The sequence below is a fragment of the Drosophila hydei genome, unplaced genomic scaffold (assembly GCF_003285905.1).
Source record: "Drosophila hydei strain 15085-1641.00,03,60 unplaced genomic scaffold, DhydRS2 tig00000290-arrow-arrow-pilon, whole genome shotgun sequence".
Classification (NCBI taxonomy): Eukaryota; Metazoa; Arthropoda; class Insecta; order Diptera; family Drosophilidae; genus Drosophila; species Drosophila hydei.
Genome location: NW_022045704.1, coordinates 1,417,446 through 1,440,825, shown reverse-complemented (window position 1 = coordinate 1,440,825; position 23,380 = coordinate 1,417,446). Strand labels below are relative to the sequence as shown.

The window sequence follows — 23,380 nt, the reverse complement described above, 5'->3', positions numbered from 1 at the left end:
AATTTCTGCTGATGATAAAATAAAAATAAAAATAAAAATAAAATATTTCAAATATTTCTGAGCAAAAAAAAAAAAAATGTTTAAAATTTTTAAATTTTATCTTTAATTACAACAAAACAAAGTCAATCTAACTGCAACTCCCACTGCATAAAACTAACTACTGCAGTTTGCCATTCAAGAGCTCAGCCATAGCCACTGCTTAACCTCTTAGCTTAACTAAATTTAGTACATGTTTTAGCATTCCTAAGTTTTGGCTCTTAGCTGCAACGTCGCCTGGGCATGGCTCGCACTCGACTGCAGCTGGCTGATTGTAGTTTTGTGACGTTCAAATTTAGAGAGTTAATTTGAAGTTTACCGAAAGTTAAGCATCTGTTAAATATTCTTTCCAGTCTGGTTTCCCTGTGTACATAATTAATTAAAGTTTTTCGTTTCACTTTTTTTTTCGCTCTCTCGTTTTTCGTTTTGTTGTCTTTTCAGTTTGCTGCGTGGCCGCTAAATTTGTCTGTGGCGGGACGCCAGCGAAAACATGGCTTGGCCAGTGGCTGGGCGGAAGTGGGCGTGGGCTGGCACAGTGTCCCGTTCCAGGGTTGAGTGTGTGTGTGACGACGTCGAATGCAATTTTGTTAAAAATGCATCAAGTGCATGTGTGCATGTGACTGCATGTGTGTGTGTGTGTGTGTATGTGTGTGTGTGTGTGTTTTTTTATTTGTGTATGAATGCAATTGCATGTTTGTTTTTGTTGCCAATGCAGGCGGCCCCAAACCAAGCTGCCTGCCCCTTGCACTCGATGCGTGCGCAGCAAACAACCACCCACACACACACACACACACACACACACTGGCATGTTTGTATATATACATATGCAGTTGCATTTTTTCGGAAGATATGCACTCATTTTTTTACGGCCAGCGCTGCTGACGGCGCTGCCGGCGCTGCCACCGCTGCAGCTGCTGCAATTTTTTTGTATGCGTTTTTTTTTTCTATCTCGCTCATTTAAGCGACATTTCATTCACGCACGCATATAGCATACAAACATACATATATAACGGCAATCAGGCGGGACAGCCAGCCAGCCAGCCAGCCAGCCAGTCAACCAGGCCGACCCACCTGAACGCCCAACGGTCATTGGAATATGACAAAAATATGGCAAAAAAAAAGAAGAATGAAGGGCAGAGGGGGGTAATGAAAAAAAAAAAACGGTTAAAAATTGCTGGCCTGCAGCAGCAACAACAACAACAACAACAACAACAACAACGACTATAACAATAGCAAGTGCACGCATTAAGCTTTTTTATTTCGCTTTTTTCACCATTTTTTTGGGGCCAAATGGGGAAAGCGACGCCGCTGTCGCCGTCGACGTCGACGTCAGCGTCATCAGTCTATGCCAGTTATTACGCTCACAATCTTTTTTCGGTGCATGTCTGTATGTGTGTGTGTGTGTGTGTGTGTGTGCACAGAGAATTTTTCGTAAACGAAAAATAATGAATACATATAAACACACAGCGACAACACGCCCCCTGCCCCGCCCGACTCTGCTGCATAGAAAAAAGTAGCAAGAAGAAAGACCGAAAAAAAAAAATGAAACGTAAAAAAAATGTAAAACGCAGTGGGGAAAAAAAAGCGATCGATATGATGCACTCATTTTCTGTCTGCTGCGCCCGCTGCCAGCGACGACGTCGGCGTCGACGCTTGACTTGGAGTGGCGATGTCGCCGCCTCATCATCAACAGCAGCAGCCTGTATATATATATATATATATATATATAAAGAAAATCCGTAATAAACGCCAAAAAATTGCAGCGTCAGTAGCTTTTGTATTTCAAGTGTTTTTGACTGAGCTGCTGGCAATACATTTGCCAACTATATATATATATATATGTGTGTGTGTGTGTGTGTGTGAACTGGACATGTTTTGGGCAAAGCCATTGAGCGCTTGTCAATGCGCGGCATTTGACTTCTTTTAGCCAGCTGCAGTTCCTGTCAGCTGTCGCATCCTGTTCACAATTTTCATTTTTCTTCCATTTTTCGTTGCTTTTTATTACAACAATTAAAATAGGTGCACGATGATGCAAGGCAGCAGCAGCAACGGCAACGGCAACGGCAGCAGCTGCTAACAAACACTTGGCCATGCTTTAGACAATAGACAAGGACTCGTGTTTTGCGGCTCAAGTGGCAGCCACAGCAGCCGCCGCCACAAAAAAAAAAAAAAAACAACAACCAAAAAAGAGATGAAAAAAAAATAATGACAAAAATTGTGGAAGTGCTGGAAAATTATGCACACGTTCACAACACACCCCTTGTCTCTGTCGTCTGAAGTGCACACACACACATAAATAATAGCCTAGGTGCTCCCGAACATTTTAGAGTAATTAAAAAAATAGCAGGCACAAAATATATAAAGGAGTTAAGATGCACACACAGAGCGAGAGAGACTCGCTTGAAATACATTTTGTATAAATTTTTTATTCTCTTTTTTGGCAGCTCAAATTTGATGCAAATTTATGCGGCCCACAGCTTGCACCGCCTCAGTAATTAAGCGTGGCCAACGCAGCGCTGGCTGCGTGCTATGGGGCGTATGTGTAATTTTCGGCATCGTTTCATAAACCGCACTCAAACCACACACACACACACACACATATGCGCATCACACCTACTTAAATGTGCACACACACACGTACACACACGTACACACATGTACACACGTGCATGTGTAATTGCACGATTTTTACATAGGCGCACAACAATAAAGCTTTCCGTTGGCCACCTCGTCCCGACCCCGCCTACGCCTCCGCCGCCGCCGCCCCATTAAGTATGCTACAATAAATGCAGTGTCAGAGGCGGGCCAGTGCCCAAAGTGCAATTATCTCATGTATTGTCTGCTGAAACACCATTTTTTTTTCTCTTTTTTTGTTTCATGTTGAATTCAGTTTTTTCTTTTTTTTATATAGTTAAGGCTGGGCATGTCGCATTTATTATGGCGCTTGTTTGCATTGCTTAACTGAGTTGATAAAAATCTGTTTATATTGTACAGAAATTCAGAAGTCAAAGTCGTAAATGTGCATTTGACTTTTGGTATGCGAACTAAGCCAGTTTTCTGTAGTCCGCAAATAATCGCTTAAGTATTAAGTTGGTAGCTAAGTCACGTTTGCCTGAGTATTTATAAGCTATGATTTTTTTAAATATTTGTAACATATGTTTTAAAAAATATTATTATTATATATTTTTTTGTTTTATTTTTTAGTTATACGTATATATATTTTTTTAATTTTTATATTGATATATTTATATTATATTTTTAGTTTATTATTATTATTGATTAACTTTATTTTTATTTTTATTATATTATTATAATTTATTATAATTATAATTTTAATTTATTTTATTTATTTAACATTTTTATTTATTTGTTTTATATTTTTATATATATTGTTAATATTTTTTAATAAATTTATTTTCTGTTAAAACCTTTTTAATTTTGATTATATTTTAATTATATTATTAATTTATTTTTTATTTTAGTTTTTAATGTTTCAATTGTCAGAATGTTTATTTATTATTTGTATTTAATATATATTATTATGCATTGGAATCCTCGCTCAATTATATCCTAAACCTAAATGTATTTACAATTTTGAAAATATTTGTTATTAAAATATTTGAAAATTTAGTTTAATTAAATATTTTAATATTTATTTTAATAAAATATTTTAAAATAAAATTTTAAGCTTATAGAGCATTTAAATATTAACTGTTTAGTTAACTTTGCTTATTTCATTCGATTCAATTTGCTTTTATTTTACATTAAATATTTTTTATTTATTATTTTTTGTTTTATTATAGAGCATTTCAAATTTGACTTTTTTCATTAGTTAATTTTTTTATGTACTGTGTTTTTTTATATAATTTTCTGTATGCGCAATGTCAGATTTATATAATATACATGCTATGTATATATTGAAGTATATAAGCAGCCCAAACGTAGGCATATTTGTAAGTAAATTTATCTCACGTGTAATTGCATTGAGTTGAGACTTACCTGGCTGTCTTGATATCACCGCTGATCGATGAGTTTGGCGAGGGCTTGCTGCTTAGGTCCAGCGGCGCATCGGCATTGTGTGGACTATGTATTGCATCCTTGAGTGTGGGACTTGGTACGGCAGCGGCAGCGGCAGCTACTTCCGAGGTAGTTGGTGTTACGGAGTTGGCATGTTGTTGACTGGCCAGCGTGTTCATCAAATTGATATCGGCCATCATGGTGAATTGGGCCAGCTTGGCGGCCATTGATTCCATTGATGTCATCTTGGCTGTTTGCTGGGTGAGCAGCTTGTATAGTTCTATGGAACTTGTGGGCGATGACGTTGTGGCTATGTTGTTGTTGTTGTTGTTGTTGCGTGCTCTACACTTGCTATTTGTGCTGCTATTGTGCAGCGATGCGCTCGAGTTGCTGTCGCTGTCGTGCTGCATGGGAAAGTTGCGTTAAGTATACGATAATTTGATGTTGTCATCTAAAAATAAGAACATTGAAGTGGGTGTAGGAGTGAGAGCTAACCTGATGCACAGCTGTACTGTTGTTGTTGTTGTTGTAGTTGCTGCTGCTGCTGGCCGTTGTTTCGGCCACCAATTCGCCTTTGGCGTTAACCGTTAGCAAGCGACCGTTAACACAGAAATTGCACTTATCAGACGGTGTCCAATCGTTGGGTTCTGGCGGTGGAGTTGGTGAGACGGAGCTACGTGATGTTGCACTTGAGTCGCGTTCCTCGTGTGATGTATTGTGGTTCTTGTCTACAATCAAACAGAATATGGTTTGCGTCTCTGCTAAGACAAGAGTTCACGTTGCTTAACATACCAAAATCGCCTTCAAATTGCAACAAGCCGTTGTTGGTGTTGCTGTTGCTGTTGCAGTTGCTGATTGGCCGGCCGTTGGACTGCTCTAAGCGTTGGCTCAGTGGCTTGCAGTGGCTCTCCTTGTACTCGCTGTTGTCTTCTGTTTCTTCGCTCGTTATTATTGATATGGGCTGTTGCTCTGCGATATTCAATTGGTTGCGCGTCAATTGCTCTTGATAATGTTTCCATTTCCTGCGACCCATGAATTCTTCAGCGACGCGTTCTAAGCCTACAAAGACATGCAAAGAGAGAACAACTTTTTATTAGACTCTGATAGAATATAAGTGGTGCCACCTGAGCTAGCTAAATTATGCATAAGTTGCATAGGTTATTACATTCTATTGCTATTTTTTTTGCTTTGGCTTTCCAATGCAAGTGCAATTTGCTTATTTTTCTATTTCAATTCGTTTTTTTTTATTATTTTTTTGTTGGCTGTACTCAAGCTTGGGAATTTGTGCAGACATAAATTACTTAATTGAATGGTAGGACAGCAATGAAAAATAAAAAATGGCTAAAAGAATTGTTGGCCCTGGCACAGGCTGCGTATGCGTATTATTACGTATACGCCACGGCTGCAAATTGATAGATTCGCATTCGTTGTTTGCATATGCGAACTGCATTTCCTTGCATATCCTTGCCAATGCCGTCTAATTGCCACAAAAGTTATGCAATTTAATGCAAAATGCATAGCCCACTCGAAACGGCGGGCATGCGTGCAGCAAAAGCAAAAAAAAAAAAGAAATTGTTGAAAAAAAAATAAAGAAAACTTTGCTGCTTTTATATGAGGCAAAAAGGTTACGCGTCAACTCACACGAAATGCGAATTAAATATCGAGGCAGAGCCGGAGAGCGCGGGAGAGAGGGGCAGAGGAGGGGCGAGTGAGTGAGTGAGGCGACTTGCCACAGAACTCTACAAATGCTGCAATTTTGGTGGCACATTTTGTAGCAGTTTTGTTGCAAGCATTTGCATTTACAAAACGTGCAACGTTCACTCTTCTTCTAGCTATGTATGCAGTTTTGTTTTTTTATATTGTTAAGCCGGAAGTTGGGTAAAATTAGTTGCGCCCCTCCGACAGGTCAGTCATGTCCTTGTCGCTGGCGCGTCCTGATTGCGCAAAAGTGCGTGCCATGCGTGCGTATGCTGCTCAAGTGGGCCACAGGCGCCGCAACAACTGCATTAGCAACAGCAACAGCAACAGCAGCAGCTGCTGCCGCATAAGTAGAGCGGCGTGTTCAAACTTTTTCAGCGTTCAAATTGTATTGCAACTGCAGTTTGTTGTTGTCGTTGCTGCTACCCGTTGCATTTTTGAGGCGCTCAAATAAACAGGGTCGTCGTCGCCGCCGCAGGGGTTGCTGCTGCTACCGTTGACGTCGCACGCACCAAAAAAGGCGCAAAAAAAGCGAGGTGAATGCACGCGCGAGACTTACGAAACTCACAACTTTAAAGTGCAGCCAGCTCGAACGCACACACACGCACACACACACACACATACAGCATTACGCACACTCGCATATGCAAGCGAAATTCCAAGGGTTGCTTGCTGCAGCGCGGTTGCATACAATGCGTTGCACGCACGCACAAAATGTCTGCCTAGCCATAGGCACGTGACTGTGCGTGTGCGTGTGCGTGTGTGTGTAGGTCTGTGTGTGGTTAGGCGACACACATTGCGTATGCTGAGCCGGTATTTCAATGCTGCCAGCGTCTGCCAGAGTAGCGTTTACATTATGCCAAGCAAGCGCCTGAATGTATGCTAAATAGATTTTTTTTGCGGCGTTCCTCTTTTTTTTCTTGCTTTCTTGTAACCCCTCTGCTTTAGACGTTGTCGATAGACACACACACACACACACATGTGTAGATACATACATACAGTATCTATTCAAGGCAACTTGTCAGCTGGCTTGCCAGTCAGTCAGCCTGCCTGCCAGCCAGCCAGCCTGACTATCCGTCTGTCAGTCTATCTGTCGCTTTGTTTGTTTGCTCGCGCTGTGGCTTGCAGTTTGCGGCTTGCGGGCGCCCTAAAACTAACAGCGCATCAAATACTGCCACAAATTTGTGAAGAGGGAAAGTGCGTTTAATCAAAGTTGAGCGCTGTTTTAAATGCCTGTTTATGCTGTCCTTTAAAAATGTCAGCAACGACACGGGGCGTATGATTAATATGAAGTTTGTTAAGCTGAGACGTACAAGCGGTACACAAAAACAAAAAAAAATACCAATTAAACACGCAAACTCATTTAAAAAGCGGCACACACATACACACTCATACACACACACACCTATATGGAAATGCCATGTGCCATGAGAGACAGGCCGCCAACCCATGAAAACTGGCAAAAGAAATGCACGAAAAAAAATGCAATTATCGATTAATGTACACATTATATGGCTCATACTCGCATTGCATGTGTGTGCATGTGTGCGTCTGTGTGTGTCTTTGGTAGATAAGCCCTTATGTATACGTAATTTATATGTACATATGTATAATGTACTCATACATAGCCGCTACCTTTTCGTATGGCATATGCAAAAGTCATACGCAGGCAGAGAGAGAGAGAGCAAAAAAAAAAACAAAAATTTTTTGTTGTTTTTTACTCTTTTCTCTTTTTTTTTGTTAATGCACATCCTTTAATTGGTGGGCGGGGGCATGTCAGTTACGCGCGTTACATAAGCAAATTTCAGTAATGATATACATAATGTATATGGCATATCTATCGATACAAAATGGCTCGACTGTTTGGCCTATGTGTTGCATTGTTCTTGTGGCATGCAACGTGCTGCCGCCTGGGCCGCCTCCCGTAGGGCCAGCGTCAACTTATAGCCATTGCTGACATGTCGACAGCGACAACCTGACATTTTTTACGGCCTTAGCGTTGTTTTGGTTTTATTTTTGGTTGCATTTTTGCCTCATGATTTGCTTTTCTTTTCTCTCTCTCTCAATTTGTCTCTGTCTCTCTCTACTTCTATTTAGTTTTTTTTTCTTACATTTGTTCTAGTTTAGTTTGGTAATACAAGTGCGTGCCATAATGAAATGTCAAAAGGTGGCGCATATAGATTATTAGACCTGTGCGGCGTAGTCTGCGCCATGTGCCGCGTGGCGTATGCTTAATGTGGCTGTTCTAGAGACGAAAAGTGTTGTATTCCAAGCACGTGCGTTCAAATGACATAAGATACAGAGCAAAGACAGCAAATATTGAAATTAAATATACAAAATAAATCTGGCGTGCATTTTACTTAAAAAAACTGAAAACTATAATAGTTAACTTTAGGAAATGCATTATTTTTCTACTTTCATTTGAGAATGAATTATAAATAAATATGAAATATTTTTAAAAAACTTAAATTTGATTTTAAAAATTTGACTCTAGTTAATTATACATTTTCTTCCAGAAAATTTTATAGGTTTTTCATTTAATTTTAAAATATATGAAATTTTTAAATTGATTAATATTTAAAAAAAACTAATCAATTTTATTTTTAATTATAATGAATTTTTTATATTTTTATATTTTATATTTTATATTTCATTTTATTTGACTACTTTGTTTTTTTTTATATATATATATATAATATTTTTTTTATGTATATATAATATTTTTTAATATTTTATTTATTGTTTATTTTGTATTTTCTTAAGAATGTTATCGATCTTTTGTTGGTCTAAGACTTTAACTGTAAAGAATTCGCCTTCATAATTATTTACTAATTTATTAGAAAATATATTTGTTTTTCTTTAGTCAAATCATAGCAATTTAAAAAAAAGATATAAATATTGTTTCCTGTCATTTGGCAAAATAAATTTTCAAAAATATTTATTTATTTTTAACTAAGGAGTTAAGATTTTTTAACTAATTTTTTTATCATTTTTATCATTTGACAAAACAAATTTTCAAAAATATTTATTTATTTTTAACAAAGTAGTTAAGATTTTCTAATTAATTTTTTTATATCAGTTATTTATTCTGGAGCTTTTAATAAATTTAATTTTAAGCAAATAAAATGTATATTGATTTTTGATGTATTGTTTTATTTTATTATTATTATATATTATTATTATTATTATATATTTTTGGCTTTAAGCGCTGAGAACTATGATTGACACATGGAAAGTCCGAAACAGTTCTGTATGAATTACGTTTTAAATATATATTTTATATATTTTATATATTTATTTATATATATTTTATTTTTAAGCTTAAGAGCTCTGAATATAGCTGCATATAATTAAGCTAAAAGTAAAATTATTGCATTCTCAAAATAAACAACAAATAATTTTAGAGCAATGCTGTTCTCATTGTATTTGTTATAGTAGTAGTATTTGGTTTTTTGAATGCAGTTAACACGCCATTGCATTTTGCATAGCATTTTGAGTAATGTCGAATGTCAACGTACTTGCAACAATTGCCGCGGCGGGTGGATTGTGGCGCCAGAGGAGGCAGAGGCGGCAGTTAGTTAGTTAAAGGACACCGTCATAGCTTTTAATGTTCCCTTGGCGTCACATGTCCTGCCACAACAACAAATTAGTTACCAGCAGCAAGACAGAGACAGAGAGTGAGTGAGCAAGTGAGCGTGCGATAAAATCCGAATAAAACAAAAAGTTTCAAAAGCCAAAAGTGAGTAGCAAAGAAATGAGTTTCGCTAAAACAACAAAAACAACAGCAAAGGCTGCTTAACGAACGGTATCCAAATGAAAGCAGCTGAAAGAGGAACTAAAAACGGTTAACGGTGAACGGCGAGCGTCGCGTCGCGTCGCGCCGAGTCGAGTCGTTTGCCTGTGCGTTTTGAGGGGCTTGTTAAATATTGTGTGCAATGAAAAGGACATGCGACTTCTCTATATGTGTGTCAGTGTGTGCGTGCACGTATGTGTGTGTGTGTAACACGTGACAAGTTTGCTTGTGTGTGACTTAAAACGCTTTTGGCCGAATTGTCCAACTCGCAAGGGAATGCAAAGCGGCAGCGTTGAAATGTAAATGAATTGCACAAAATGCAAGGACATACGCAGCTAAAACTAGTCACACACACACACACACACACACACACACACACACACACACATACTGGGATGCAACCCTTGCAAAACTGCACAGTTAAAACCTGCCTCAAAAAATGAAACGAAACTTGAAAAAAAAAACCCCGAAGAAGACTTGGCAATTTACATACTGACAACAGCAACAACACAGCTGCAGCTGTACATGTGTGTGTGTGTGTGTGTGTTTAGAACTTTTTGTGTGTCACTCTGGCATAGAAATTGTCGTCGTCATCGTTGTTGTCGCTGTGGGCATATGGAAAATTAGAAGCAGCAAATAAATTCGATTGCCCTGCTCGGCCCGACCCGGCTTCGTTGCGTTCGTCTCGTTCGGCAGCCGCTCGGCTGTGACATGCTCGTCTGCCTGCTGTTGTTGTTGGCCTCGGTGTGGGAGTCCCTCGTTTTGGAAATGTATGTTTCGGCGCTATCGTTGTCTCACTCTAATGCGCTTTCGCATGCACTTTTGGGCCCGCATGCATTTTGATTGGCTGGCCATCCGTTTTTCGGCCAAATTTCAAATGTGTGTACGGTTGTGCGTGCATGCCTGTGTGTGTGTGTATGGCTTTTGGGAGTCTCGTTCGATTGCATTTGATTGCATGTTTGGCCAGCGCCGTTTCAATTGGTGGGCTCAGCTTTTGGAGTCGTTTACGAAAGGAAATTGGTTCAAATTGGCAACTGCAGCTCGACCGAAAACCTCTTAAGCGCTGTAATTGTTGAGCAGCGCGTACAACAATTGTATGCAGTTAGCCCGCAAACGGGAGGGAGGGAACAGAGCCGGCTAGTCCTGCACTAATTGCAAGTGTGAGATTGATGATTGATGGGCAATTAGGCAGCACAATTTCTACTGCCATGCAGCAGTTATCCCATCAGCATTTGCATTCAGCAATAAAATTGTCAGAAATTGACAACGTTTTCGGTTTAATTGCATTAAATGTTTAACAAACTCTTTTTATACTTGTTTAAGAATATTACTGTTGTGCCTAAGACATGCTTAATTTATATGAAAAATTCTTTATATATATATAAATAATTAATAATAAATAATCTTGAGAAAAAAACAAAAAACCTAAAGAAATTTATTATATATAATATATAATTATATTTTAAAAATGTATATAGAATTAATCTGATGTTTTCTTAGTATTTTTAAGCTTTTCTTAAAGCTGTCAACAAGTTTGTATATATATATTTTTATAAAGATTTGCATTTTCAATTTTGCTTGCCTTTGATCTCATATCTTAATACATATTTGTATATGATTATGTCAATCGAAACATTTAGTTGTCTATGACTAGAAATTATTTGGAATCTCACTAGATTTATCAGTTATTTTAGAACACAAATAACTAAAATATTAATACATAAAAAGACTTGAGTATATGTTTAAGAATATATATTGATTTCAAACATATAAGCCTATTTCAAAATAAATTTTAATTAAAAAAAAATAAAAATAAGATAAAATAAAATTTCATCCCCTCAATGCCTAAAAATTTCTTTGGGTTTATTATAATGAGCTATACGCCTATATCTAAGGCTATTTTTGGACCTTAACTGGTTTGAAATTTACTTCAGAAATTTTCCATAAATTTTAATAACAATGAAATTAAATAATAAATAATAAACTGTGGCTAAGAAACTCTCTATGATGCAAAATATTTATTAAAATTAAAAAAATTAAAATAAATAATAAAATTAAAAAAAAAAATAAATAAAATAGAATTGTAAGATCAAGACGTCTGTGAATAGGTTGAACTTACAAATTTATTTTATTTAAGTTTGACTTTTAATTAAAATGTTTGGATTGATAATTATTTATTATTTAATTTTATTTTAATTAAAATTTTTATAAGATTTCTAATCTGTCGTTCGCTAAATATTTTTATTTATTTTTATTACAATTATTTCTTATATAAAAAGTAAAGTTTACTTATTTTAGTTACTTTGCTTTCTATTGCTGTTACTATGCGCTGACTTAAATTAAAATAAAATAAAATTAAACTTGTTTGGGCTTGAGGATTGTAACAATATATATCATATGAAGCGATCTGGCAAGAGTGTATACTTATTACAAATACTTTTTGGCAACATTTTCGATGGTAATCATTCAAGTTAAGTTTCTTTTTTAGTCACCAGAAAAAACATAAGCAAAAGGAAGTAGATTATCAGCTCTGTCTCTATCTTCTTACTACTCTTGCTATCTAAGAATTTGCATATATAAAACAAAATTTCAACCAAGAATCAAATGCATTTTCTTCACATTTTTATAGCTTATTTCCCATGCTGGCAGAAATTTAATTTATCAAGCAACACCTTCGCACCGCAACTGCAGCTTTATCTAATAATTTTGCCATTTTTATTGAGTTACTTCAACGTTCGTGCATAAACTGTCAGTCAGTTTGCTGGCAGCCAATTTAAAAGCGTTATAAACCAACAAGATGGCCAAATAAATTTGGTGCAAAACAAAAATGAAACAAACCGAGGAAAAAAACAAGAATTTATTATTATTATTATTTTTTATATAAATGGAGTCATGCTGAAATGACGACATAAAACGCAAAGGCGAAGAGCAGCTTGTGGGAAATTTATTGAAATGTAAAATGCAGAGAAATGCAATTTCCGCATTTCTGCAAAGCAGAGCGCAATAAAATGTGCAACAACAACAGCAGCAGCAGCAGCAGCAGAGGCAGCAGCGTTCGCAACAAAAACTAGACAATTGCCAAGAGCAAAAAGCTAAACAAAAGATTGGGCAGCCAACAGAGCGACAGAGTAGGACATTAAAATAGCAAAGGCAACAGGCGCTATACATGTTATATATGTGTGATATGTATATGTGCTGATTTATATATATATATAAATATATATATATATATATAGACTTGCATGTGTGCGCTGTGAGGCTGCATGCAACAGGCAGCCTGAAAGTATGCAACGCAAAAAAGGCACGCCACATCCGCTAGCTAAATAACTAAACAAAAGCTAAAACAATTCATTCATTGAATTCGGAAATTCAATTTGGCCAGAGAGAGAGAGAGAGAGAGAGGCAGAGAGAGACGAGTGAGCGCGACAGCATTTGTGTGCAATAAAACGAAGCTTGGGCAACAGATGAGCCAGCCCGACAGACAGCCAGTCTGGCTGCAAAATTTTATTCATGGATTTAGCTGAATTTACAATGAATGGATTTTTGGCTTACACTGGCTGGCTGCCACACTAAACGCCAAATGGCACGAACAACGAGCAAATGATGACAACAACAACAGCAACAGCTGGTATTTCAATTGAAATGCTGGCTGGCTGCTGTTTGAGTTCAGCGAAGCCAACAAGTGGCAGTAAACTATTTTTCATGAGAGCACATTTAAATTTTGCTCGTTCTTTAGTCAAAGAGTTGTTGTTGTTGTTGTTGTTGTTGCTGTCGTCTGGCACACTCAACAGTTGTGCACTCGACACGGACATGAATGGGTTGCCGTAGTCAGCAAAGCAAAGTGAATTGAAGCTGCAGACAGAACGATAGACAAACTGACACACGCACACACACTCGCACACACACACACACTCGCATACATGTGCACACTAACTGCTCGTTTAGTTAGTTAATAGAAGCCTTGTTTTTGACAGCAGTCTAACTGGCCAAGTTGAGTTACCCCAAAAATGCCAGCTCCACTTGTTGCTGCGGCGTGTGTGTGTGAAACCAATTAGGGCCACTTAAGTGTGCACTTCAAATGGACACGTAGCCGCTCTGGCCAGCACACAAAAAAGAGGCAACAGAAACTTCATAAAAATGATTGCCGTATGAGTGCAGAGCAAGCGTTGCGTATACGCCGCATGAACAATGCCCGCAACGAAAAGCCAGCCAGCCACATGTAGCCAAAAGTCAACTGCCCAAAAACAAAAAAAGAAAAAATAAAGCGAGTGGGAAAGACGAGTGCCAGCAAAAAAGAGTGTTGAGTGATGCAACTAATTGCTTCTGGCAACGCGAACGACTGCGACAGCGACAGCGGCTGCACCCTCAGCCAATGCAATGAAAGGATAATTGCGCGGATTGCGCACAGATCGCCTTAATCCTTTTAGGCCTCGCCCGGACCCGTCACGGGCCCAGACTGACGGCCGCGCTGCAGTACTCTAGGCGCGACGCGCAAACAAGCAACAGCAGCAGCAACAGCAGCCATTTTTTTCGTGTGTGTTGCTCGCTTAATGCAGCGTCCACTTGATTGCATTGGAGGCAACACGACACAAAAAACAGTAACAGCAGCCAATTTTTTCGCGGCTGCTGTTTATACACACACACACACATGCACACAGCTGCCACAATATGGCAACACCTCGTATGTGAGTGTTATCCTCGCGCGGCAGGCAACTGCCATGCCTGTAGCTCCTATCTGCCAGCTATTTTTTTGCGTTTGCTCTTCTCGTTTGTTGCGGGCTTCGCTGATTGTGATTGTCCGTGATTTGTGGCAACGTCCTGCGCGCTAAGGAGCCAATTGACAGTCATACCCAGCATTTTTTTCCGACTCCAATTGCAAATCGAGTTATGCAATCGTTCATTTAACTCAATTGAAAGCTGCATAATCGAACGGCTTACTTATTAAGTAGCAAATTTAAAGCGCTCGCAAATGTTTTTAAATTACAAAAAATGCATAAAAATAATAGGGAATTGAGTAATATACAAATTTAATAACTATATACAAATAATTAAATATATATATATATATATATATATATATATATATATATATATTTATATGTATATATGAATTTATATATTTTGCTATATTTTAAAAATAAATATAAAAATATATTTTAAATTATATATATACATATATATATGTATGTATGTATATATGTATATATGAATTTATATATTTTGCTATATTTTCATATGCAATTTATAGTTGAAAGAAAATTGAAAATAAAATAAATAAAAATATATTTTAAATTATTTGACTTCTTAAGCCATCTCTTGGTAAGATATTTATGTAAAATATTTATGATTAAAAATAAAAATATTAAAGTCGAAACTATTTTTTTTATAGCAATAATTGCTGCAGAATTAAATATAGAAAGTTTTAAAGTTTAGTTAAGACAAGATATAAGATATATAGTATAAAGAGAAATTGGAAAACCTTTAGCAAACCAGGGAAATTGTTTATATTACTTAGTGTTCCTATTTAACTTATTTTAGTATCTTTACCTCCTATTTTACCCTCACTCTCAATGCTCACTCTCTTTTTTTCTCTCTCTCTCTCTCTCTCTTTCTCTCTCTCTCTGTCTGTATCAGTATCTTTCAGCATCTTTTTGTCTGTCTCCTTTTTTCTATCAGTCTCTCTCTCTCTCTTGCTCTCTCCCTATCTATCTCCCTATGCGTCTTTCTTACTGTCTATAGAAGTCTATCTCTGTGTCTATCTCTTTTCTTCATTTCTTCTTTTTCACTCTTAATTTATCTATTTCAGCGGCTGTGTATTTCTCTACGTCGCTCTCTCTTTCCATCTCTCTCTATTTTTGTTTTTATTTGTCTTTTTTTTCTCTTTCTCTCAATCTCTCTTTCTTTTCATCTATAGATCTCATCTCATCTCATCTCATCTCAGCTCATCTCAGTTTATTCGTCTTTCTACATTTGTTGCTCTCTCTTATTCTATCGCTTTCCTTTCTTCCTCTTCCGATCCCTGTTTCTCTCTCTCTCTCTCTCTCTCTATTTCAGTCTCCCTCGCTCTCTTTCCTTATGTCTGGAATATATGCTCAAAGCAAATCTAAGTCAGAATTCAGACTAAATGAGTCCACAAATTGATTGTGTATTCCTGTGATCAGTTTCCATAGCGTCCGACTACTCAATTTGAATACTGGAAGAGATCAAGTAATTATATAAATAATTTATACTTTGTGTGGCACAAGTCGCTGTCGAAAAGGGAATTTCGTGTGTTGGCATTCGCGTTGAGTTCGCTTTAATTTTCAATTACTTAAGAATGCATTTCTTGTCACTTCCAACGAAAGCGCACGATTTGTATACGTGAATTTTGTATACATACATACATATATATATATACATATATATAATATATAAAGATATATGTGTGTATGTATTTGTTGTATAAACAGCATGAGTGCGAGAGGGACGGCGTCAAATCAGAAACCTTGAATCAATTGATACGAAAATGCAAGCAAAAACCGGACAGCCGTTTGCACAAAGCGTCTCAGTAAATTAGAATTAGAATTAGAATTGGAATTGGAATTAGAATTGAACTTGTTGTGCCATATTTGGTTACAATTTCAGCGCTTAATTCCGCAAACGTCAAACGAGGCGGCACGAACAGTGGGCGTGGCCGACTGGGCGTGTTCGATACGCCAGTCTAAGGCTTGGCAAAACGATGAAAATGAAAAGGAAAAAAAAAAACATTTTTCTAGCTAAATATTTCATTTATTTATTTACTTTTGCGCGACTCGCTCAAATAATCAACATTTATTCAAATGGCAAAAAAAAGACGAAAACGAAAAGAGGAAGAAAATTAACAATAACAAATGTGCTTATTAATTGAAAGCGATTAATTTATGTCTAATTGCCGTGAGCAAAAGTTCTCAAGAACTTTTCCCCTTGGCTCCCTGTGCTTTCAGCTCGATTAGACAAGTTTTGCGCCAGTTTTAAATATTTATGCCCCATCAAAATGGTTTTCGTGTTTAGCTGTTGTTTTAGCAACTGCAATTAACTCAATGAAATTTGCATTTCAATATTTAATATCGTTTTGGAAACAAAACAAATCAAATGGATTTACAATTTCTAGAATATATATCAAGGTAATTATTTTAATTAGAATTGATTCAGTATTGATCGATTGGCAATTAGCAATAGATATATATATCCCAAGCAAATAGATATACATGTTTTGAAACTTATATCAATATATTTTGATAAAGATGCTATGAGAACATAGAAGTAGCTTTCAAGACTAAAAAGACTCGCCACAAAGTAAATGGAAAGCGGAGGAAGGTAAAAGCTATCTAAAGATTCGCATTCTCAATCAAACGACATTCGTGAATAAATGAAACCAGGTGTTGAGTTAGTTGAGAATGCCACTAAAGCTAAGCCTGCGTAACATTCCAATCTGCAATGAGTTCCAATCGTATCTATAGCAATGCACTCGAATTACATTTCGATTTACGGTTTGAACTTGAAAATGAAATTTGAAATTTGCAGCTAAGGCAAAAATGTAGCTAAAAGCTGCGCTGGCTGCTCACACGCCTAATCAACACACACACACACACACACACACACACAGGTAGAGCTGCAACTGTATTAGCATATTATACAATTTCGCTTTGCGGCGCCTTCGTTAATTTTCTTTTGCCTCCATATTGAGTGCATTTTGCATTATTTTCTTCTTTTCTTTTCTTTTTTTGAATTGGTTCTGCGCTAAGTTCGAAATTAATGCTAGGCGCTGATGTACGATAATTTAAGAATTTCTCAGGGCTATCGAAGCGTTTGTTCAAATTTACAGAAATTAAACCCATTCAGAGCTTAAAGAACATGCTTTACATACATTACACTGCAACTACGGAAGAGACTGTTAGAGTAAATAAAATTAATATAGGATGAAAAATAAATAAACAAAACACATTTCGATAAATTCATGTTTGCTTTGAAGTGTGCTCTTCACGTAAAATCCTAGTTCAATGTATGCCTCAAACTACTTTCAGTCATTAGTTATGCTCATGCTCACATGTTCACACCTGTGTCTCTGTGTTGCACCTTGACCCTCTCTGACTTAGTACGGCCTTTTGGTAGCAAGAAAATTGCGACTAATCATGTCGTAGCTAAACAATCAAAGCTTATTATATGTCATATAGATATATATCATTTATATTATATAGATATAAATATTTAAAAAAAAGCTTAAAGCTTTAAACGATATTAAACCTATATATGTGCCCTTCTCTATTATGCCATATAGATATATATATTTAATATTATATAGATAGAAATATTTTTAAAAAAATCTTAAAGCATTGTAAATCAATACTTATAATTTTAATTAAAAACATTAATTGTAAAACTAATTTATTTTATTTTTCTTTTTAAAAGAAAATGTATATTAATAAAACTAATTAACTATACTAAACCTATATACATATATATATATATATATATAGATATGTACACTTCCCTCTCATATCTATACTAAAGTATATATCAATAATTCTCTCTCATATCTTTGCCATTTAATTTGCCCTTATGAGAAACGCTTTATAGCATTTCTATACCATCTCTCATAATTGTTTTAACTAAGGTATTTCACCTTCGTCTTCGCCTTTGACTCATTTTTTTCAACAATTTTTCGTAACTACTTTTTTTGTTGTTAGTTATTGACGTTTTTACTTATTTAGTGTATTTTGCGCATTTTCGTATATGCTGAAAAAATTCTCTAATTTTTGTATTTTTCTTTTTTGCAAAACTCGTTTTTTTTTGTGCATTTGCATGCCGCCAAGCCGCCTGAATGCCTGCCTGCTTGACTGTCTGTGCGTCCGTCTGTCTGCCTGTCTGTCTGTCTTACCGTCTGGTGACCGCTTGGCTTTGTTGCTTATTTTCATTAACAAGCCTCTGTGTGTACAACAGTAACTCTCTATGTATGGCCAGTGCTATATGTTTGTATGTCTCTGGCAAAATTCGCTAAACAAACAAATTTTACTGTTAACAAAAAAAAAAAGTATAGCTAAACCTCGTCTCTCTATGTGTATTTGGGGTGTTAATTGTGTTGCACTTTGCCAGCAACAACAGCAACGACAACAACAACAATTTTGTTGATTTAGTGCAGTTTAAACTAAGGCGTGCATTGTATTTCAGTTTTTTTTTCGTCGTTTTCGTTTTATTTATTATTGCAATTTGTTGTAAATTTTGTTGCAAGCCAAATTTGGCGCCGCCAAAACGTCGCCCACATGGCGCTGAGCTGAGTCGAGCGGCAGCGGCGGGCCTTGACTGCACATCAGTAAGCGCAAACAAACAAAACGTCGGCTAGGCCAAGGCAATTTGAAGTGCTCTAATCAATTTGTTGGTTCGCTTTGGTTTTAAACGCATTACACGTCAGCGCTGTCAAAGGCAAATGGCTAATTAATAAAAAGGCCTAGGCTGGGCCGTAATTTATGCAAAATAAATGAGAGGAAAAAAGAATGCGGCACAAATAATTCAGTTTAGAAAATTGTAATGCGAACGCACTTAAGCAAATCGAATTTTGTATCAAAACAAATGCAGGCAGCCAGCACGGCCCACAGCAAGGTGAGCCAACTAACCCTAGCTGAACACAAAAAAAATAAGAAACAAAGGGAAATGCTAGAGAAATACAGAAAAAATAAAAGAGAATGAAATGAGGTAGCAGCAGAAGCAAAAAGAAAATTGTTATAATGCGGTTGGGACATGCGTGGCAGGTCGTTCAGATGGGCCTCTAAATAGGCCTACGTAATATAATTACATGTGTGTGTGTGTGCTTGTGTGTGTGTGCGGAGAAATATATTAAAGAAGCGCGCAGCAGCTAGTGGCGAGAATATAATCAAATTCACCTGTCCATTATGCGTGGCAATTATTTCTGCTGTTTTTTCACTTTGCCAATGTTTCTTTTGCAACTCATTTCTCATGCATTTTGCACACAACGTGCATTTGGGGTGGCAACTCTAATATATGCTTATATATATATATTTTCTGATATGTGTATATATACTTATACCAAGAATTGCCCACATCTTGTGACAACACAAAAAGTATCTTATAGATACGCTAAGTAAATGCGCAACATATAAAACAAAATAAAAAATTGTTGTCGAGTTTTCAAGGTTTTCCAGTTCATGGTTTGTGTGCGTGTGTGTGTGTGTGCTGATCTCTGCTGGCGTCACAGTAGGCGCTTAGCTTGTAACTGCAACTGGGCGCGCCTCCCGCATATTTGGCTAATGCTCACAGCTTAGCTCTGTGCCTTGTTATAAACTATTTGAGTGATTATAAAATTATTATAATTATTTTAATTACTATATTATTAAATTATGATGGTGCAGAAAACAGCATTTGATGACGACCAAATGATGCAGCAAAGAAACAGTTGGAAATTCGAGCTGACACAAAAGATACAGCTGCCAATAGAGTATTATATTTTGCGTCCACTTTGCTTTAGTTTGTCATTGGTCGCCCACCATGGCATGGCTTTCTTGGCCAGACAATCGAAATCGCAAATAAAATAGATGCAATTTCTCATATTTACTTTTATTATTCGTCCGGCGGGCGAGCAGGCGAGCTTTGCTGCTTGCTGCTTGCTGTTGCCAAGCAGCCAGGCCAGAAGGTTACACGATGTCTGACCAATACTTATATATATATATATATCTATATCTATATCTACAACTGTCTGTATGTGTGCGTATCTATAGCTGAAGGCTGACTGCCAACGATAGTCCTCGTAAGCATTGCGCAAAGATGAAAACGTCTCAGACTGGATATGGCAAGGTGCGTGCAAATAAATGTCAGCCAGGACTTAAAGGAAGACAACGGAAAAACTGTTGCATTTAGTTATTGTTGTTGTTGCCTAAGTCCTTCAGCGATTTAACTTTGCTCCAATGCAACTATAAATTAATTGATATATCACAATTCTGAGTGGGCTGGACTTGGAAAACTTTGTGAATTTCAAAACAACTTTGCATATTTGATAAAGCTGCAACAGCTGTTGCTTCAGCAGTGGAAAGGCCTCAGAAGTGCATAGGCTCGCCTGGCAGATACCCGGTAATGGGATCGTAACTTTGTTGCTGTGCACTAGCGGCTTTCGAGAGTTAGAGTGAAAGAAATACAATGAGCTCAAGCCAGGTAACGATAGTTGTAGAGCAAGAAAGGGACAGAAAGAGAGATGGTGGCAGAGAGCAACAGGGTTAAAGAGGTACAAAGACAGAGAGCGACAGAGACAAAGCGCGAGAGAGACACAAAGAGAGAGAAAGAGAGAGAGTGACAAAGGCAGAGAGACAGAGCGAGAGAGAGAGAGAGAGAAAGCCACAGATCCACAGATATCTACAGAGACAGAGCAGGACAGAGACAGTGAGGGATACCCAGGGAACGAGAGAAACAGAGAAAGATACAAAGGGCACGAGAGGAAGAGAGAGAGAAAACATGAGATGAGAAATTATAGAATTTAATAGAGAGAGAGAGAAAACATGAGATAAGAAATTATAGAATTTAATAGAGAGAGAGAGAGAGAGAGAAAAAGAGAGAAAAACATGAGGAATTCAGAGAAAGAGTAAATAAGGTGCACAGATTTAAAAAAAAAAAAAAAAAGAAAGAGAGAAAGAACAGGAAGGCAAAAGAGGAGAAACGACATATGCAGAGATATATGGAGAAACGAGTATATGGATCTATAAACACATATACATATAAAACATATAGAGAGAGAGAAGCATATAGATAGTGTTCCCTAACGTACAACTTGTGCTCTGCAGCTCGTTTATCAAAGACGATTTCCATAGAAAAATTTAATGCAAAATATAATATTTTCCGCTGAACTTCCCAGCAGACAAGTTGACCCAGAGTTTCCAAGCAGTTGCCTAGTACACCTGTCTAGTTTTCAAATATCATAAGAGTAACTAAAGTTGGCAGCAATCTGCCATACTAAAAAGGCAGCACAAAATTGTGCCTAACGTTTGTTTAAAGGTTTTCGTTTTTGTTTCTTAAGTGCGGCCTTCGCATTCTTTTTTTATTTTTGCTTTTGCTTCGAAATATATATTTTCTACAGCTTTTCCAAAACTTGTTCTGCACACACACAACGATATTATTTTGTATATGTTTTGTTTTTATTATTATTATTTGAAATTTCTGAGTGTTTGTCACTTCGTGTTTAAATCGAAATGTGCAAATTCATTTGCATTTGTTTTAGCACATTTTCTAAGCGAATGGATTGACAAAGCTGGTTTTTTTTTTGTGAGTTTGAATTGAGTTTGCCATAACTCGAGTTGGCTTCGGCTTGAAATGCACACATTACTCATACGTCACGTATGCCGTGAAATTTCACAGTAACTGTCAAGCAATTGGTGTAATTAAACAATGCAAAAGGCATTTGATAAGCGCGCGGGCAATTAGAGTTATTGAGAGAAAGAGTGAGAGGGGGAGAGAGGGGGGCAGAGCGAGAGAGGAGAGACAGAGCGCTAGCTATTGAGCTTATCAGCTAAGCTGACAATGACAATGTCCTGGCCGCCACAGTGGAGCCACGCTACAGCGCACAGGCGTCTGAGCAAATGTTTACTGTACGCGTAACTCAATATGCGTGTGTGTGTGTCACCTGTCGCACACAAAATGGCCACGCGCTGCGTCTGACTTATATTTCTTTGCCACATTTTTTTTACAGTTTTCGCACAACAAATTTTTTTTATTTTTTATTATTATTATTATTTGTTGCAGTTGCTGTTGTTGTTGTTGTTGTTGTTGCCTTGGTCGTTTGTTTTATTTTTTCGCGCTGGCATTGTTGTTTGTTATGGCTGGCTTTTGTTGCAGCTACAGCGAGCTGAACTATGAATGCAATTTCGTAAATTATTTTCCTTTTAAGTAATTATTAAGGTGTGGTCCGCTTGGTTCGCTTCGCTACGCGCTGCTGTCTTCGCGAGTCAGTTTAACAGTTTGCCAAACAACAAAAGCTACGCTGCCGCTGTTGTTAATACTTATTGTTTTGTTTACTATTTTTGTTGGCAACTACTGTATTTCGAGTTATTCATCCATTATACGCCATTTAACTAATAACAGAGCTAACGCTGCCGCTCTTCGCTCGCGCTCCCAATCACTCAGTCAGTCACTCAGTCACTCAGTCACTCAGTCAGTCAGTCAGGCAGTTATTTATGCCGCTTAGCTGTTTATTAAGTCACTTGACTTATTCATTGCCTGGCACATCCTTTCCATCACAGCTTTGTGGGTGTTGTCTTTGGCTTTATGGCCTTTAATTGGTTGCCTTGGCCAAGCTGCAGGCCTAAAGACTTGTTGTGATAGCTGCCAATTGGCAGTTGCTGCCGCTGCCGCTGCTGTTGCCTTTTATCAATCAAGTCATGGCACACGACACGACACGACACGACAGACAGTCGGCCAACACCTCTCTCTAACAAATTGATCAGCGTCAACTGCGCTGATTTCTAACATGAATGGCAAATTACAAAACAGTTAAGTAGCTAACAAGCGCAGCAACAAATTTGCTGTAATACAACAACAATTACATTAAAACGCGACCAGACAACATGTACTTGGACTTGGCCAAAGTTTGACGATGTTGCAGCAGCCGCAACAGCAGCAGAGGCGCTACCAAAGTCATTCCACACCTTGTAAAATCAACAGAAAAGGCAGCCAAGAAGCAGCAGCAGCAGCAGCAGCAGCAGCAGCAGCACACACCAACACACACACACACATAGACAAAGATGCAGGCGCGCAATTTGCGGCCGCAGCCTAGAAAAAAAAAAGAAGAAAATAATTGCATGTGGATGCAAGGGGCAGGCAACA

The 23,380-nt window shown here is 37.3% G+C and overlaps 1 protein-coding gene across 1 annotated transcript in view; it reads right to left on the bottom strand.

The window, feature by feature from the left end:
• LOC111594978 (mushroom body large-type Kenyon cell-specific protein 1) overlaps window positions 1-23,380 on the bottom strand; it is a 56,954-nt gene that overhangs the window by 6,709 nt on the left and 26,865 nt on the right. The window contains exons 2-4 of the mRNA XM_030223805.1: window positions 4,846-5,112; window positions 4,549-4,781; window positions 4,036-4,457 (exon numbers count right to left, since the gene is read on the bottom strand). Coding sequence (XP_030079665.1) covers window positions 4,036-4,457; window positions 4,549-4,781; window positions 4,846-5,112 — 922 coding nt within the window. The remainder of the gene's footprint in view (window positions 1-4,035; window positions 4,458-4,548; window positions 4,782-4,845; window positions 5,113-23,380) is intronic.